The sequence below is a fragment of the Argopecten irradians genome, chromosome 7 (genome assembly GCF_041381155.1).
Source record: "Argopecten irradians isolate NY chromosome 7, Ai_NY, whole genome shotgun sequence".
Classification (NCBI taxonomy): domain Eukaryota; kingdom Metazoa; phylum Mollusca; class Bivalvia; order Pectinida; family Pectinidae; genus Argopecten; species Argopecten irradians.
In genome coordinates, this window is record NC_091140.1 from 9003070 (window position 1) to 9023615 (window position 20546).

General features: G+C 37.0%; 1 protein-coding gene across 1 annotated transcript in view; it reads right to left on the bottom strand.

The window, feature by feature from the left end:
• Positions 1 to 2069: 2069 nt before the first annotated feature.
• The window catches only part of LOC138326868 (transcription initiation factor TFIID subunit 1-like), a 42778-nt gene continuing 24301 nt past the window's right edge, over positions 2070 to 20546 (bottom strand). Inside the window, exons 24-42 of the mRNA XM_069272855.1 lie at positions 19639 to 19720; positions 16970 to 17080; positions 16445 to 16581; positions 15889 to 15948; positions 15571 to 15682; positions 15032 to 15237; positions 14685 to 14793; positions 14272 to 14370; positions 12460 to 12552; positions 11035 to 11119; positions 9763 to 9830; positions 8560 to 8679; positions 8025 to 8117; positions 7688 to 7840; positions 7390 to 7516; positions 7050 to 7177; positions 5075 to 5182; positions 4494 to 4584; positions 2070 to 3599 (exon numbers count right to left, since the gene is read on the bottom strand). Coding sequence (XP_069128956.1) covers positions 3283 to 3599; positions 4494 to 4584; positions 5075 to 5182; positions 7050 to 7177; positions 7390 to 7516; positions 7688 to 7840; positions 8025 to 8117; positions 8560 to 8679; positions 9763 to 9830; positions 11035 to 11119; positions 12460 to 12552; positions 14272 to 14370; positions 14685 to 14793; positions 15032 to 15237; positions 15571 to 15682; positions 15889 to 15948; positions 16445 to 16581; positions 16970 to 17080; positions 19639 to 19720 — 2299 coding nt within the window. The 3' untranslated portion in view covers positions 2070 to 3282. The remainder of the gene's footprint in view (positions 3600 to 4493; positions 4585 to 5074; positions 5183 to 7049; positions 7178 to 7389; positions 7517 to 7687; positions 7841 to 8024; positions 8118 to 8559; positions 8680 to 9762; positions 9831 to 11034; positions 11120 to 12459; positions 12553 to 14271; positions 14371 to 14684; positions 14794 to 15031; positions 15238 to 15570; positions 15683 to 15888; positions 15949 to 16444; positions 16582 to 16969; positions 17081 to 19638; positions 19721 to 20546) is intronic.

Below are 20546 nucleotides of genomic sequence, written 5' to 3' on the forward strand. Positions count from 1 at the left end.
CTATAGTAAACTTAACCCCCTCCCCAGGGGGAAACCTGAGACCCCAGGGTCATATAATTCACAATTTTTGTAAAGGACCTTAGGACCTTTCTATCTATGAAGAGTATTTAATTCCATCACATCTGTGAGTGGAGAAGAAGATTTTTGAAATTTTAGTCAATTTTACCCCTTTTGGCCCCTCGCATAGCTCCCTGGGGGGTGGGGACCATATAATTCACAATTTTGATTGGCCTTATGCCTTAGAAGGTTTGTGCAAAATTTCATTGAAATTGCTTCAGTGGTTTTGGAGAAGAAGTCGAAAATGTAAATTGTTTACGGACATACGACGGACGACGCACGACGCACGACGGACGACGGACGACGACGACGGACAAAAGGCGATTAGAATAGGTCACTTGAGACTTCGTCTCAGGTGACCTAAAAATCCGTGGCACTATATCCTATATGGAATGAAGTACTGATTGTGCATGCACCAAAGGCAAAATAAATTATTTCATATTATTTTTTGTGTTAATTAGACATACATATATACGATAATACACCAATTATTATTCAAATAATGAATATAATTTATGCTATGTCGGCGGTGGAGCATCTTTAAATAATTGAAGGGAGTAACGGGACACTTAAAAGGACAACATGTAGACTAACCGTTCACAAAATCATGGCACAATGTCAGCCATGATAACTGTTGATTGTCATATGTTAAGCATGAGGGGATGTGTGCTTATAGGGACATGGGTAGCTGCAATATTGTAGCTCAAAAGACTATTTGACAGAAAATGGTGTCGTCTTTAGAGCTACATTTGGTGCCTATTACTGCTAATGGAGCAAAGTAATGATTATGCAAACCATTATAAAACGTTTGTTTGCATTTTTATCGTACTTGTTTGATTTAATTGCTTACCTACTAGGCAATAAAACTGAACCACATAAAACATCAAATTCTCATAGAGGCATTATTTTTTTTACATAATACATATGAAGGTCTTTCTGAAGGGAATTTATACGGCAAGTCCACAAATTGTGAATTTGACGTCTTGTAAGTGGTACGGTAGATATTAAAGATGGAAGTTGTGTTTGTTTTGGACAAAAATATTATGTAAATGCATGTATACGTATAAAATAATTGGAAACCTACAAAAAAGTATAGAAAACTATGCCCGAGTGATTTTTGGAGGCAGTGATCCACTATGACACATAGGGACCAATTCGTACCCGGCCGAAAGGTATAAGTAGGCCGGGTACGTATATTCGTTCTAGGGCATGGGCTCTTATTGGGTTTAATACAGTATCTGCTAAAATCAACCTGACCTCTTGTTACTATTTCTCAGAAAATACAGATGGTGTCATTCTCACCTTTAAACAGTATAAGTTTACTTTTATCAGATTTGTACAAAGGCGAACCTACACAAAAAATTTGAGGAAAGAATCCTTCTGAGAAATAGCGCTAACAAGAACAATTATTAAATATATGGAAAAGATGGATGAAAAGTGATTTGAATACTAGGTAGCCTACATCTAATAATGATGAGTTGAAAATTGAGTGAGATACTTTTTGCACCACTATCAGCTGTATAAAGTGTGAATTAAGATCGAGACCTGTAAATCTAGCTGGTATTACATAGCTGTTGATGACAGATGGATAATTACTACCAGGTCGTGCTGTAAGCTACTACTATATATAATGTAGCTCGGGAAGACAAATCAGCTCCATTTCTGCCAAATAGTTGTTTGCTAAACCATAGAGCAGACAGAGCATGTGTATCAAGCCTATGAAGGATGTTATCAGAATGTCATGTCGGGAGATAATGGTCATGTCAGCAGATTATGACTATTTAATCAATTATTCTGTATTTTTCAATATAACAACTATTTCCCCTCGCGTATAGGTATTGCTTGTTACATCATGATTTTATAAGTATATAATGTCATATTTTTTCAGAAAGTAATGATGTCACAATGGTAACTTTACCGACAAGGGAGATAACTCTGTAAATGTAATGACGGAATACCAGTATTTATGTTAGTTAGTAATTTTTATTTTTCAAAGAAAATAGCAAAAGTAATTAATTTGATTTGTTTTATTGAATATCCCATAATTCATTACACACATCTATGAGAGTCTGTCTATTCTTTCATCACCAACTTTCTCCCTCCCACCCATTCAAACAGAGCTCTCTCCTTTTGTGTCGGTCCCAAAATGGTACCCTCACATTCTCCATACATCCATACAGGTATGCTGTAAACCAATGGAAACTGATCTCCCAGAGATCCTTATGAATAAACTGAAAACATTCCGCTATCTAATTAATGTTTTGCTACAGACAGGATGCCACCAGTGTGAAATGATTTTATGATTTTTTACATGATATTGTGATGATTAAAGTTGTATGACTATTCTGATATGATATCAATGAGTGTTACAGGAATATACTCCAGTGTGGTCCAAAAATATAAACATAGAAAATATCTACAACAGTAATGATTGATGTCGCCCAATCGTAACAAAGTTAGAAATCAAACATCATCCTCACCCCCTCTCTCTCTCTCTCTCTCAGAACAATCTATTATACTTACCTAATTATAATCATCACCCATTCTCTCTCTTAGAACATTCGATATCTATTTTTACCTGATTATAATCATCAGCCATTCACTCTATCACTCACATATAACCTATCTTGACAAGCTGCACATCAAATAAAACAGGATTCAGATAAAAAATAAATAACATTTTGATGACCATACTCCAATAGATGGTGGATTGTTTACCACTAAGCAATCTGACTGATGACCACTTGTAAAGCATCAAACAGCTATGGCTTCAGCTCACCTCAAATAGTTCTCTAGCACTAAAACACCCAACAGTACATCTGTGTCACAAATTTTAGTTAATGTGATTTGTCCCAGTCTAACACTTGACACTATAAATGAATGAAATGTTTCTATTTTGACCCCATTATATACCATACCACTCCCTAACTGTGGTTGGTAGTCTTTATACACATATAGCTGTCGCTATCACACCTTACCATATCTGTGATAAGAAGCTTCTTGTAAGAAGCTATAGCTACTATAAGTGTTGTCACATCATGTAACAGTAGAAATTGTATCAGAATACCCATTCAGAGAAGTAATTCACCAACACAATGTATAGGTCTGTATTGCACACACGGTTGACTCATTGTAAAAACTTTGATATTGAAGCCATCATTTGACTGTTGTTACATCAGTGTAGAAACTCATCGATATCGAAGCCATCATTCGACTTTTGTTACATCAGTGTAGAAACTCATCGATATCGAAGCCATCATTCGATTGTTCTTCTGTTTGCTCTGCTCCTTCCTGCTCGGCTTCGCTCTCCTCTGACTCGGACACTTGTAAATCCATGTTAATATCACCGTCCTTATTCTCCATCACGTGCTGGGCAGCAGCCTCCCTGGCTAGTGAACTGTGCATGAAGAAGTCGGAGGGATCGAAACTGTTCTCATCGACGTCCTGAGGGGCATGGTCCATGTATTGCTGGCCATTGTTGTCATAGTAATTCTGGGCGTCCATACTGGCATCACCTTCCTCATCACTGTCACTTGCTTTACCTACAAAACAATGGTATTACTATATAATGCACTTATACATTTCTAATCAGCCATTTCAACTGTTTTCTTGGCTCTCTCATCTAAGTTATTATCATATTGGAGTCATATCCCTTCATTTTAATTTAGTTGTTTGTAACTTGTACCATTGTGTTGTTCTGTTGGGGGAGGACCTATATAGACAATGCCTGATGCTGAATCTCACTGACATTGTCTCTGTCGATAAAATTGTTTAAAATTGAAAATCATAATACAAGTCAAACTACAACACTTCATATTGCACTATAAAACAACACATTTTCTACTTGTCTTACAAATTATAACCAGTAACATTACATTAATAGAGGCTCCCCAACAAGTGACTGTTGTTTATCATGTTTATCAAACTTGAGTTAAATAATTTTCAAATTTTGAAAAGACTTTTTGAAAAATTTGAACATTAACTAACGAGATTTTAGATAAACATGATAAACAACAGTCACACTTATTTATCCCATAACTTTAGCTCTATATTTATACCGTGGTGACCATTTTCTCGTCTTCATTCACGGAAACTTACCACCATACATTGTGTAGTGATATCTTTCCTCCATAAAATATAGTGCCTAAATAGAGAGCCAATATTCTATTGTTTGAGACTTTGAATAAGCAACTACCTGTTAAACAGTTAATACAATGCTATATAAAAGAAAATGCACTATGAAAAGTAGCCCGAAGCTGAGAGACAATCGGAATCAAGTGATCTTAGAATTGACCAATCAGAGGCGCCGAAGGTGTTTACACACTGGAGTGTATAAACATAAATGATAACCAACTGCTATGGAATTTATCACATGGGTTTTCCATTGTGAAACATGCATAGTTATGGGATAAAAGGCTTTCCTTCCTGATACTAACCTAATACTTGGTCCTCAATGTCGGAGTTCTCGGGTGATATCTGTAGATCATTAGCCAGAGACTCGTCAACTTCACCTGTGGTATTCATCACCTGGACAAATATAAAAACAATGTCTTATATTATCTTACTTTAATTATCCCTTCAGTTAGTAAACCTAACAATTAATATAATATAATCCCCATCAACCTGAAATTGTCTTTTTCTTTAAAACATTCTTTCTTATGACATGTATTCAGACCATATATCTTGATACCCTGCAGAAATGACTTGATGGCATTAATAACTAAGCTTTCCAACCAAACACTATCCTAATTAATTAAGCAGATAAATTATATCTCTGTTACGATATCCTTATTACTATTTTAATGATATTACTGGAATATCACCAGTATCAACCCAATAAAAGAGTTATCTGCCCATGTCGGTAGGAATTGATTGTGATGTCGTGTGTTTGCAAGCACAAAATCCTATTTTTTCAGAGAAAATGGTGCAAGTTTTGCTCATGAAGTTATAATGACAACAAAAATGATACCTACCCACAAGGGTAGATAACTCTGTAATATACAAAGACAGAACAAACCTGGTCTGATGTGCGGTCACTGCTCTGTTGACTGTAATTCATGTCCACAGCGTTCTCCTCATCTCCCTCTACATCTACAAACTCGGAATCATACTCTTCTGGTACACCCTGAAATACAAAACATTATTTAGTTAATTCATGCACTAGGCAAGGAAATTCACAAACTGTCTCACACACTAGGCAAGCAAACTCACAAACTGTCTCACACACTAGGCAAGCAAACTCACAAACTGTCTCACACACTAGGCAAGCAAACTCACAAACTGTCTCACACACTAGGCAAGCAAACTCACAAACTGTCTCACACACTAGGCAAGCAAACTCACAAACTGTCTCACACACTAGGCAAGCAAACTCACAAACTGTCTCACACACTAGGCAAGCAAACTCACAAGCTGTCTTGCACACTAGGCAAGCAAACTCACAAACTGTCTCACACACTAGGCAAGCAAACTCACAAACTGTCCCACACACTAGGCAAGCAAACTCACAAGCTGTCTTGCACACTAGGCAAGCAAACTCACAAACTGTCTCACACACTAGGCAAGCAAACTCACCAACTGTCTTACACACTAGGCAAGCAAATTCACAAACTGTCTTACACACTAGGCAAGCAAACTCACAAATTGTCTCACACACTAGGCAAGCAAACTCACAAACTGTCTTACACACTAGGCAAGCAAACTCACAAACTGTCTCACAAAGTAGGCAAGCAAACTCACAAACTGTCTCACAAAGTAGGCAAGCAAACTCACAAACTGTCTCACACACTAGGCAAGCAAACTCACAAACTTTCTTACACATTAGGCAAGCAAACTCACAAACTTTCTTACACACTAGGCAAGCAAACTTTACACACTAGGCAAGCAAACTCACAAACTGTCTCACACACTAGGCAAGCAAACTCACAAACTGTCTCACACACTAGGCAAGCAAACTCACAAACTGTCTCACACACTAGGCAAGCAAACTCACAATCTTTCTTACACACTAGGCAATCAAACTCACAAACTGTCCCACACACAAGGCAAGCAAACTCACAAACTGTCTCACACACTAGGCAAGCAAACTCACAAACTGTCTCACACACTAGGCAACCAAACTCACAAACTGTCCCACACACTAGGCAAGCAAACTCACAAACTGTCTCACACACTAGGCAAGCAAACTCACAAACTGTCTCACACACTAGGCAAGCAAACTCACAAACTTTCTTACACACTAGGCAAGCAAACTCACAAACTGTCCCACACACTAGGCATGCAAACTCACAAACTGTCTCACACACTAGGCAAGCAAACTCACAAACTGTCTCACACACTAGGCAAGCAAACTCACAAACTGTCTCACACACGCGGCAACCAAACTCACAAACTGTCTCAAGCAAACTCACAAATTGTCTCACACACTAGGCAAGCAAACTCACAAACTCTCAAACACTAGGCAAGCAAACTCACAAACTTGCTCACACACTAGACAAGCAAACTCACAAACTGTCCCACACACTAGGCAAGCAAACTCACAAACTCTCAAACACTTGGCAAGCAAACTCACAAACTAGGCAAGCAAACTCACAAACTGGCTCATACACTAGACAAGCAAACTCACAAACTGTCTCACACAATAGGCAAGTAAACTCACAAACTGGCTCACACACTAGACAAGCAAACTCACAAACTGTCTCACACAATAGGCAAGCAAACTCACAAACTGTCTCACACAATAGGCAAGTAAACTCACACACTAGACAAGCAAACTCACAAACTAGGCAAGCAAACTCACAAACTGGCTCACACACTAGACAAGCAAACTCACAAACTGTCTCACACAATAGGCAAGTAAACTCACAAACTGTCTCACACACTAGGCAAGCAAACTCACAAACTGTATTACACATAGACATTCTTCAAAGAGATTCTCCATCTACCCAGTCTGCAAAGCTGACACAGACCTAATACTGTAACTATATCCTCACCCCTCCTGACATGCCCGAGTCGTCTCCAGCCCAGCGTTTTGATGGACTGCTGTTGTCCTCGGCGATGGTGATGTTCTCCCGAGATGTTCCCAAACTGTTTGCTTCATCATTACTCTCATTATCCATACCTACAACATATACATAATAAAGATAATTACAGTATTCAGTTTTTACTAGAGTTTTAAGTTTAAACTTTATTTATTTTTATACCTATTTATCAGATTTATACCACATAACATTCAATGTCATATATGTCACTGTCATGGTACTACATGGTGTGTGTGTAAGGGGGGGGGGAGGGGGAGGGGGCATTAAAAGGATACTTGAGGAGTTAACATACCTAGGAAGCTGTAGTCGTCGGGGTTGGCCGACGTGCCTGTCATGATACTATCTGTCTCCACCGCCTCTAATGCAGCCTCCTGGGCCGCGCGGATATCAGCCTCCAACTGGATCAGGTGCTCTTCATTCTGTAATAAAGCAGATGGATAAGCATTGATAACCTTGTTAAATGGATAAAGGTTGACATCATGACAAACCACTTTTGTCTACTGTATGTTGAGCTTATTCAGTTGAATAAACACACCAATATTTTTTTCTCTTCAATAATTTTCTATGGACATGCACTGAAGGGTACGTACCTGAGAGAGTGCCTGCCTGCAGACATCTGCCATCCTCTGAGCTGTCTCCGTGAGAGGGCTATCCTTGCCGTTGTACTTGCTACAGTTGATGGGGATAAGCTCAACATCCTCCATAAAAGTTTCTCTTGTCTGGTACTTGTGAGCTTGGACTCTCTGGAATCATCAATATGTACAATTCAATATCATGTCACTCATCATAAAGACAATTTAAAATCATGCTTTATTATTTTGATTTTCATTCAATTAGTTAAAATAGTCTGTCCCTTTGCCTTATCCATATGCTTTTTTCCAAAGTATTGCCCTCTCTTATTGTCTGAACTCTGACCTCTGAACTTACCTTAAGCAGTGTTCCGAGGTCCATTGGATTGGGGATGACCTCGTAATAATCTTTGACAAACTTTTTATTGACCGGAGCATGGAATGGCCAGGACTGAAACAAAAGCATAAACAACATATCAATATGAAGATCAACATTGATGAAGATTATCCTTACAACAAAAGTTACAAAACAATCAATATCTGCTAATCAAACACCTTTAAAATAGTAAATTAAAAGATAAAACACCAACTAATACATATTGCAGCATTCCAGTATTTTCTTCTCAGGTTTAATTCTAGTGCCAAATTAAATTCAGTAGGTAAAGTGATGATGATGATGATGATGATGATGATGAATCCACTTAGATTGATTATTATGGTCAGTAGAATGGGTTCAAATTAGAAACTTTTATACAGAAACTATTATCTGATGTACTTTTATAGTCTGAGAGTAACTACAATCTTATATTTTCTGCTGCCTTGGGGTCACTAAATATGGAGTATGACACTGATAGCCTAATTAGGTACTACTGAATACAGTTTTACAATCCTACATTTTCTACTGCCTTCATCTGAGCGATGATATTCTCGAGGATAAAAGTGAAAGCCACTTGGTCGTTATCGTCTAACAGAGGATTGATGGCCTTCTCCAGTCTCATCAGTTTGTCCTCTTTCTGTCAACAACAAATAACATCCACATGGTTATCAAAGCACTGACTGATTTCCATAAAATAATATAGACATAGTTTCTATCACCATGACAACATAATGGCAGTCATGGTGTTTGTTTCTTACAGCAAAATTTCTAGATTCAAAATTATCTATCATGTACGTAAAGTAAAATTTTAGAATACATCTGTCATTTTGTGCAAACGTAAAAAGTAAAAGCTTCATAGACACTACCAGAATGGTTCAGAAGTTAATTACTCAAAGTAACTAAATAAATATAGCTACTAATTACTCAGTAAACCCCTTTATCCCGCCTCAGAAAAGAATCTTGTGTTCCTATTAATTAAAATGACGTCACATGATATCCAAGATATAATAGTATCAGGTAAGTAGAAATCATATTAGATTAGCACAATAGAGTTATCGTATTTTGCCCCTAACATCATTAGCAGCAAGATGGTGGTCAAGTCACGCATTGCGATGATGGCACTCAAAGAGATGGAGACAAAATGTTTGAATGAGAGCGCTGATGACCACTTTCAAAGCAAACTGCAATCGGCAACAAATATATAGTGAGGATTATTTAACAGAAATGGACCATGACAACACATCTATATCTGACAATGGAAAGAGGGATCTTTACCCTGCTTTTCAAACTTTTTCAAACATACTAAATATAAATAAGATTGCTTCAGTTCTTTCTGAGAAACAGCGGTAACAAACTTCAACAATGAAATCCAAGATGGCTGCCGGTTGGTCATCTTGTTGACTGATCAGTCCCAAAAGGTACTATGTACAACTAGGTCCCAAGGGGAACCTATGTATAGAATTTGAAAGTGATTCCTTCAGCACTTTCTGAGAAATAGCGGCAAAAATATTCCGTATCTTCGTAGTTTTTAACATATTTGGGAATATTTAAATTTGCAGTCAGGGGCTTTTACTGGCAATATTGCATTCATATACAATTATTATTCCCTCAACATTTGCATTCAAGGCATGTTGGAAAATATGCCAAACTTTGTATCTCGCAAAGAAATAAAGTATTTTACACTATGTAGGACAAGATATCACTAACAGTGACTACTTACCTCAGCAAATCTCTTCAGACACAGGTTCAATAGCTGCTGTGCTGTCAGTGTCAATGCACTTTTAGCACCTGAAAGAAGTGATCAAACTTCATAAGGAATTATGGCTTTATGGCAGCTACTATATACTTGTCTTAATATTAAGTAACAATAGACTTCAGATTCTTTGTTTGGTTGTTTTACACTGTAAAAACAGCCAGGGTCATTTATAAACATGGTCTGAAGAATATTCATCGACAAAAGATGTGGCTGAGAGACTGGTTAGCTAAAGCATCTTTCTAGACAATTTACTTTATATATCTTGTATAAAAGGTAAAAGCTAATTAAAGGTAGGTTTCGCCCAATGAAATATAAAGACTACGAAATTGAAATTTATCCTATACATAGATATAATCTTCAGATCATTTTCAATGCATACAGCGAACAATATGGGTGGTCAGTTGCCTAGCTTGACCAGGAAAATACTCCTCTAAAAATAGAGCGAAGTCAAGCTTTACATAGAACATGACGTATTTTTTCCAAAACGAGGCCGCAGCAACAAACGGAAGCGTGCAACAAAATGTCAGATAGAAGTGACAGTCTTGCCACGGCATGTTTAGTTAAAAAACAACAACAACAAATCGAAGTGCGAGGGACTGTTTATACATATCATATCATACGCTCGCTAACTTTGTACACCAAATATACACGTAGTTAGTCTGCGGCTGTTTGTGCGCTGGCATATGTGTTGAAAGTTAACTCACCACGTGCACGTGCAATGCCGTTACACGAGTCCCAACAGATCCCGGTAAGTTCCGCTTGAGATGTGGCTTCTGTTTCTTCTATTGCTACATGCCATCTCTGAATTTAATTCCCTATAGATATCCTAGGGTGCTACCTAATCCATTATAATTTCCTCCACTTTGTTGCCGATTCAGATATATTTTTTTTCATCGCACACACTTTCGTTCAGCCATTTTGTTTACTTTTAGTGCGTGACAATGCGCATGCGCCAAACTTCGACAACACAATCCATCGCAGCTTCATTTGCATATTATTTTGTCTGACGGACACCGTAAAAAATCAAGGATTTCCTTCAATTTTGTATTCAAGACACATTTGTTCAATCTCAAACACATAAAGAAATTAAATTGAGATATTTTAATATGTATTTTTCATCTTTTCTTCCGCTTATCGCATTTCACAAAAAAAATATTTATTTGGTTGGGCGAAACCTACCTTTAAATGGGAGATTTTAATCACAAATTTCAAATAATATCATCTTTGCCAACTCACCATTATACATCTTGCTGTTTTCCAGGATCTGATTGACATCAATAAGAAATGTCTCTCTAGAAATGTATTTTTTATTTCTGAGACCCTGAAATAAAATACAAAATTATATATATAGGAAATAGTCAAGAAGGATCATAGCAAGACTCATAGCATCGCTTACTAAATCATTAATTTCATTAATTTTACCTTTTAGATATAGTAATTTGATTTGAACTTTGTTGGTTTGTTTGTTTGATTAAATTAACATCCTATTAACAGCCAGGGTTATGTAAGGATGGCCTTCCATGTATGTGGTGTGTAGTGTGTATGGAGTCTGTGGTGTGTGTTTTGGTATTTTGTTTTTGTATAGTCCGGTCACATTATACTGACAACACATCCCGCCTGGTCACATTATACTGACAACACACCCCGCCCGGTCACATTATACTGACAACACACCCCACCCGGTCACATTATACTGACGACACATCCCGCCCGATCACATTATACTGACAACACATCTCGCCTGGTCACATTATAATGACAACACACCCCGCCCGGTCACATTATACTGACAACACACCCCACCCGGTCACATTATACTGACAACACACCCCACCCGGTCACATTATACTGACAACATACCCCACCAGGTCACATTATACTGACAACACACCCCACCCGGTCACATTATACTGACAACACACCCCACCCGGTCACATTATACTGACAACACACCCCACCCGGTCACATTATACTGACAACACATCCCGCCCGGTCACATTATACTGACAACACACCCCACCCGGTCACATTATACTGACAACACACCCTACCCGGTCACATTATACTGACAACACACCCTACCTTGTCACATTATACTGACAACACACCCTACCTGGTCACATTATACTGACAACACACCCCACCCGGTCACATTATACTGACAACACACCCCGCCCGGTCACATTATACTGACAACACACCCCACCCGGTCACATCATACTGACAACACACCCCACCCGGTCACATTATACTGACAACACACCCCACCCCGTCACATTATACTGACAACACACCCCACCCGGTCACATTATACTGACAACACATCCCGCCCGGTCACTTTATACTGACAACACACCCCACCCGGTCACATTATACTGACAACACACCCCACCCGGTCACATTATACTGACAACACACCCTACCCGGTCACATTATACTGACAACACACCCTACCTGGTCACATTATACTGACTAAGCTATTACTAATAATTGATGTTAAAACTGCTCCTATGCTGCGACATTTGTTAGATAAAAGAGTGATATAGTGGTACCTCTCTAATGATAACACCACTGTAACATTGATGTATGTAATTTATATCAAGTATACACTTTAACAGACAATGCTCCTATCCTGCAACATTTTTTGGAGTGATATTGTACCTCTCTGATGGTCTGTAGGTCCATGGGGATCTTGACCACCTTGTAGTAGTCTGGAACTTCTTTGGTGCTGACCGGAAACAGGAAGGGCTGTGCCTGTAATAAGAACCAAATGTGTAATATATATATAGCATAACAAACAACCAACAAGGACATAGTCATTCAGATCCCCCGCCAATGTAGATATCAAAACTGAAGTAAGTTTGATTGTGGAGACTTATGTGTATGAAAAAAACCCAGGAAAAAGGAAGTTGAGCTAAAGAAAGATGGAGTATAATTCAAGTAGAGCGGGGCTGCAATTGTTGAAACAGGTATACAGCCTTGACATTTATATTAGACTAAATACACAAAGATGGGTGGAGTTTTGCAAAGTAACAATTACCATTTACCATGATATTTTCAGCAATGTTTCCATGGTAACGGAAAAAGTGCAGAAAATGAAAACCTAAAAATAGCAAAAGGTACTACTAGACCATAAAAAGAATGTGTCTATGAAGTTTCGTGGAAATATCTCTGCTGGTTTTAGAGTTATGCTCCGAAAATGAACCTGCTACAAAAATATGATATTTTCAGCAATGTTTCTATGGTTACAGAAAAAAAGCACAAAAAGTGAAAACCTAAAAACAGCAAAAGGCACTACTAGACCATAAGAACAATGTGTCTATGAAGTTTCATGGAAATATCTCTGCTGGTTTTAGAGTTGTGCTCCGGAAACGATTCTTACACAAAAATCTGCCATTTTCAGCAATGTTTCCATGGTTACAGAAAAAAGTACAAAAAGTGGAAACCTTTAAATAGCAAAAGGCACTACTAGACCATAATATCAATGTGTCTATGAAGTTTCGTGGAAATATCTCTTCTGGTTTTAGAGTTATGCTCCGGAAACGAACCTGGTACAAAAATATGATATTTTCAGCAATGTTTCCATGGTTACGGAAAAAATGCAAAAAATGAAAACCTAAAAATAGCAAAAGGCACTACTAGACCATAAGACCAATGTGTGTATGAAGTTTCGTGGAAATATCTCTACTGGTTTTAGAGTTATGCTCCGGAAACCATTTGTACGTACGGACGGACGAAAGGAATCCATTTGTATATCCCCCGCCAACTTCGTTGGGCGGGGGATAATTAAAGATGCTCCACCGCTGAGACAGCATAAATGATATTCATCATTTGAACAATAATTGGTGTTCAACTGTGTATATATATGTCTAATTAACACAGAAAATAATATAAAATAATTTATTTTGCCTGTGGTGCATGCGCAATCAGTACTTCATTCCATATAGGATATAGTGCCACGGAATTTTTTCGGGATGCAATTAATTATTTTTCATACTTTTAACTTGAATTAAAATTAGAAGCTCAAACTTTTCAATGGTGGTAATGGTGTAAAGTAAGTAACTTTTTTAACTGAAGAAAAATACTTAATCGTCTGCTCTTGTTTTAGATAGTGAAAAAATATCATTTGTCAGCGATGGAGCATCTTTAAAACATATCTTAAATTATTTTGACCATAACTTTGCTTGATAATATAAACTATAAATATCAATTATAACTAAAAAAGAAATCTTTAGACCATGATGATTACAGTGATTGTACCTCCCACTTACATTCCCATTGTCTTAATCCGCCCTTTTAATTACTGTTGTGTTCTGAGAGATTCACCTGAACACGAGATTAGGATACTGGTAGCTCAAAAATAATAATGTCTAGTTCATTTAGAGACGGTTTGTCCTATCTATTTAGTAAGAAAGATGCATACTATGGGAAGTGATATCATAGCGTCTATAGATTTGTCTATAAAATACCTACATTAGGTAAGTCTCTCATCTCGTTAAGAACACTTTCTAACACAGTGGACAGCGTAACTATAGGATCAGTCCGTCTCCGGTTTGATGTCTGCTTCGGTTTCTGAAATGAGAACATTTTCCAGTGTAAAAATCTTAACTGATAGACAAAATGTCCAAGGACTTCTTCATAATGCAGTTAACATTGTTGATAATCTTTTTTGCATGAACACAATATCTTAATTCATTCTTTAGTCATTAGATTGTTCATTTCTGCTTATTTTTACCTAGAAATATCTGATAGGTTACTTACTGCTGATAGCATTACATACGACTGATTCAAGATGTTTCTGAATGGCTTAGATTGAATTCAGATTGAGAATTTCTGTGTTATACTCCATACAGTTGGTTGATAAGAACAACTTAATAGAGTGTTACCTTGAGGTAGTCACAATGTATAATTGATCCAACTCGTTTCTTTTTCTCTGGTTTGAACGCCTGTTTTGGGAACTTTAGTAAGAGAGACTTCCTCTTTACTTGTTCGGCACTTAAATTTAAGATAATCAATGCAACGATATTAGTTTTTAACTTTAACTTTAAAACTTTATGAAATATCATAAAAAGTTGAAGTGATGGACAAGTGATGAAAAACCAAAACCTGACACGAAATGTTAACCTCAGATTGATAGGATCTCTGAATCATCAGATTTTACGAGGTTTGAATGTAATTAAATACATAATTAGAGATAGTTGTGCAATAAGTTGTATAGTTTGGCGTAACTTACTGTTCCACCAGGTTCTTAGAGAACTTGATCTTCGTGCCCTCCACATTAATCAGGTCATTGTCGACCAGCAAGTTCTTCTCCTCCTCTTCCTCCTCCTCCTGTGTCATGGCCACCTGGACCGGCGCCACATTACCCACCTTATTGTAGTTAGGACATTCCTTATTGGTCCGCATGTGTCCGATCTGACCACACGCACCACACTTCAACTGTCAACAACAAAACACTAGGCTTTAGATAATCTTACACTTATATCTCCTCACTTTCCTTAACTCATTGGTTAAAACAGGTCTTTTCCCCTCTATCATCATGGCAAACTTACAGCAGTGCACTATAGATTGGCTTTACACCATACAACAATATTGCCTATTTTGCCATATTTCCACAGAAATTTGAAATTTATGACCCACACAAAATTGACTTGATACAAAACAAAATGGATTGATTCAGAGCCGTAAAGCAAAACTAGATACAAGAGAAACCTGTAATTATACATGCGTTATGCAATGTGTATAATGTAAATTTCATTAAAAAGGTGTGACCTTGCTTGCTTTGATGGATATTGGTTCTTGCTTTTTCTTTTTCTTAATAGGAGGTGGGGCAAATTTCTCTCTCTCTTCATTTCTCTTAATCCTCCGCAGTCGCTCCTGTAGTCTGGTGAAACAAGATAAAAAATATATTACTTAATTCCCAACAAGAAAATGACTATCAATATAAATACATTTAATAAAGATTACTAAAGATCATTCAATATTCCTAAGTATCACCTATAAAATTACATTATAATATGACTAATGGTATACAAGATGAAGATGCTATTTCCACCCAATCGCTATGCCGTTTACATACATATTACATACCTCCTTTTTTCTCTTCTCATGTCCTCCTTCATAGAATCATCCATCGCTGCAAAATTTTTTCTGCCAAGAAAAATGGTACATTTTGGTTAACATTTATTTCAGGAAGCATTTCTAATCAATATCTTTAAATTCATAATAACTTCTTAATGTTATAAATTCATTATAACTTCTTAATGTTGTAAATTCATAAAAACTTCTTAATGTTAGAAATTCATTATAACTTCTTAATGTTAGAAATTCTTTATAACTTCTTAATGTTGTAAAATCATCATAACTTCTTATTGTTGTAAATTCATCATAACTTCTCAATGTTATAAATTCATTATAACTTCTCAATTGTACATCCAGTGACAATGTATCAATCAATACATCATTTAACATTGTAGAAAACATCACTACTTTTACTAATTCATAATGTTCTCATCCAATACCAAAACTGTTCCTCAAATAGAAGTTGTTTGCATAATCTTTGCCAGATGTGTACTAAGAATTGGGCCTCTCAGTATTGTGCATTACTATAAGTTCCTACCAATGTCTACTTTCATTGTATACTTACATGAAGGAAGGATCCTTTTTCTCACGAATCCTCACATATGTATCTATCACAGCTGGCTTTAACACCCACTCAGTCCTTGTGTACTCCTTCCCTTCATCATTTCTAAATGTTCTGGTGATCTTCAATTTGCGACCAGCCTACAACATCCAAATTTAATAAATTAAGAAAAGTATAGCACTTTTCATTGTCAACTTCAATTCTAACTGTAGCACAAATACCTGTGATATACCATTATAACATATTTGCACTCTATATTTCATTAATTAATTTATTTTTCTATGAACACATAACACATTTTGCTTTCTGAATTGAATAAGTATAAACCTTACATGTACAGATAAATTAGAGCTAAAGTGGTTTCAAAAAGGTCTTGATTGTGAGATTAAATCATAGTGAAAAAGTCATCAGGTGTGAAAACGTGAAATTAAGTTGCCGCGAAATCATAAGATGTTACAATTTTTAAGAAACACTGATTAAGAAATGATAAGCCAAAACTTTCCAATCACAAGAGAGAATACTACTCACCATGTTGGCTGCGTTTATATCCTCCTCCTTTTGTTTACCCTTGTCTTTACTGTCTTCTAACATCATCTTGTGTAGCTCCCTTCTCTCTGCTTCCTCTCGCTCATGGCTCAGCTACAACAGGTCAGAGAAGTGCTTATCAAACTGGTCAACCAATCAAAGGTTTATATCTCAGAAAACCAATCAGAGAAGGTGCTTATCAAACTGGTCAACCAATCAAAGGTTTATATCTCAGAAAACCAATCAGAGAAGGTGCTTATCAAACTGGTCAACCAATCAAAGGATTATATCTCAGAAAACCAATCAGAGAAGGTGCTTATCAAACTGGTCAACCAATCAAAGGTTTATATCTCAGAAAACCAATCAGAGAAGGTGCTTATCAAACTGGTCAACCAATCAAAGGTTTATATCTCAGAAAACCAATCAGAGAAGGTGCTTATCAAACTGGTCAACCAATCAAAGGATTATATCTCAGAAAACCAATCAGAGAGGTGCTTATCAAACTGGTCAACCAATCAAAGGATTATATCTCAGAAAACCAATCAGAGAAGGTGCTTATCAAACTGGTCAACCAATCAAAGGATTATATCTCAGAAAACCAATCAGAGAAGGTGCTTATCAAACTGGTCAACCAATCAAAGGATTATATCTCAGAAAACCAATCAGACAGGTGCTTATCAAACTGGTCAACCAATCAAAGGTTTATATCTCAGAAAACCAATCAGAGAAGGTGCTTATCAAACTGGTCGACCAATCAAAGGTTTATATATCAGAAAACCAATCAGAGAGGTGCTTATCAAACTGGTCGACCAATCAAAGGATTATAACTCAGAAAACCAATCAGAGAAGGTGCTTATCAAACTGGTCAACCAATCAAAGGTTTATATCTCAGGAAACCTATTAGAGAGGTGCTTATCAAACTAGTCAACCAATCAAAGGATTATATCTAAAATAACCAATCAGAGAGGTGCTTATCAAACTGGTCAACCAATCAAAGGATTATATCTCAGAAAACCAATCAGAGAGGTGCTTATCAAACTGGTCAACCAATCAAAGGATTATATCTAAAATAACCAATCAGAGAGGTGCTTATCAAACTGGTCAACCAATCAAAGGATTATATCTCAGAAAACCAATCAGAGAAGGTGCTTATCAAACTGGTCAACCAATCAAAGGATTATATATATCTCAGGAAACCAATCAGAGGAAGGTGCTTATCAAACTGGTCAACCAATCAAAGGTTTTATATCTCAGAAAACCAATCAGAGAAGGATTGCTTATCAGAAAAACTGGTCAACCAATCAAAGGATTATATCTCAGAAAACAATCAGAGAAGTGTGCTTATCAAACTGGGTCAACCAATCAAAGGATTATATCTCAGAAAACCAATCTTAGAAAGGTGCTTATCAAACTGGTCAAACAATCAAAGTATATATCTCAGAAAATCCTATTCGAGAGGTGCTATCAAACTATCAACCAATCCAAAGGAATTAATCAGAGATCTGAGAAGTGCCCTTATCAACTGGTCAACCAATCAAGAGGTTTATATCATCTAGCCACGAAAACCAATCAGAGAGGTGCTTATCAAACTGTCAATCCAAATCAAAGGATTATAACTCAGAAAACCAATCAGAGAAGGTGCTTATCAACTGGTCAAAATCAAAGGTTTAATCTCAGGGAAAACCTATCAGAGAGTGGCTTAATCAAACTGGTCAACCAGATTCAAAGGATTATATCTACAGAAACCAATCAGAGAAGGTGCTTATCAAAAACTGGTACAACCAAATCAAAGGATTAAATCTCAGAACAAGCCATCAGAGAGTGCTTATGACTCGGTAATCACAGAACTTGTTTTCTTTGGGGAACAATGCTCTCAAACTGGTTCTTGCCCATTATTATTCCATCAAATCATTTATAAGAAAGTGTTTCCTGGTTATTCAATGGGAGGATATTATATTACATTGACTTCAGACAAAGAAAGAACAATACTTTCATACATTATTATCTGCAGAGACTTGCCACTTCTAATCAAATTTGTTATTTAAACAATTTGTTTTTTTCAGTTTTAAGAATTTTACCACAACTCTCGCAAAACTATACATCGAAACACAAGGGCCCAGAGGGCCTGTAGGACTTGTCTTGTTTGTAATGCCAAGTAAAGTTCTGAATCGTACAGGATCATTGCTTATTTTCTGAAGGAATTTAAAGATTCAACTCTAATAATAATCCTCTATTCGGCCCCAATCTTTTTGCTCCAGGGAGTCAGAGCCAAATTTTAAAACAAATCCTGTTCCCTTCCCCCAGAAGGATTGTTCCTGGCCAAATTTGGTTACATGTCCATGTTAAAACTCTATGACTAGCAGCAATTTAAAGGATTTTCTTCTATATCCTCTATTGGGGCCTGCCTTTCCTCCTGCCCACGGGGTGTCATGAGCCAAAAGTTATACAAACTCCATTTCCCTTCCCCCCAAGGATCTTTCTGGCCAAATTTGGTTACATTCCATATAGAACTCGTATGACAAGTAGCGATTTAAATTATTACCCACCTCTATTTCCCCTATTGGGCCCCGTCCCTTCCTGCCACGGGGGGATCAAGAGCCAAAATTTATACAAACTCTATTCCCCTTCCCCAAAGGATGTTTTCTGGCCATCTATGAGCCATCTTGGAATACCATTTCCTCAAAGTCCGATTCGATTCCAGAGCTGGAATCATCGTCAGTGGGACAGTACCCGATCGTTGGAGGACCAATACTCCTACAAATAAAGATTGAGGTGTCAAGACAAATTACCAACATAAAAATTCAGAATTACACAAAGCAATCAAGTCCTAAAAATATTTTATTTTTCTCATGTTGGTTTTTCAAATCTTATGAAAGAGAAAGTTAGCCATCTGTGTTTACCAAAGATTCTTCACGAAAATGTTTTCATGATGTTCGCCATCCCTTAAAACCCCCATAGACCAATTTTCAGCAAGATCGGAGACCGAAACCTGAAAACAGGAAATGGGCCCTGGCGGCCATCTTGGACTTCCGGTTGAGAAAAAAAAACCTTTATGCACAATCCCATACCCTAATGAATATGTATGTGAAGTTTCGTGATAATCGGCCCAGTAGTTTCTGAGAAAAGCTGCGGAAACCCGCGCGGCGGAAGAAACCAGAAGAAATAAGAATAAAAATAATAATAATAATAATAATAATAATAAGAAACGGAGCAAAAACAATATGTCCCCCCACTTCGTTTGGGGGACATAATAAAATGTTATTTTGACTTGTTTTCTCTATTATACTCTAACCTGATGCCTTGACCATTACCATTAAAACTTTGGCCTAATTTGGGTGTTGACTAGAGTGTAGAGAACTACTGAACTCTCTTTGGACCTAATTTGGTGACATGTTCTGTCTGTACTTTTGTCAGCTATGCCTCAACAATGGTTTCTCTTTTGTTAGACTATGGTAACTACCAGTAAATGTTAAATGTAAAATGATGCATGAACTTCAGGAAGCATAAAAACAATATGCTGTTGGTTATCCCAATATGATTAGGTTTACAGAATTTCATGAAAAGCAGCTGAAAAATTGTC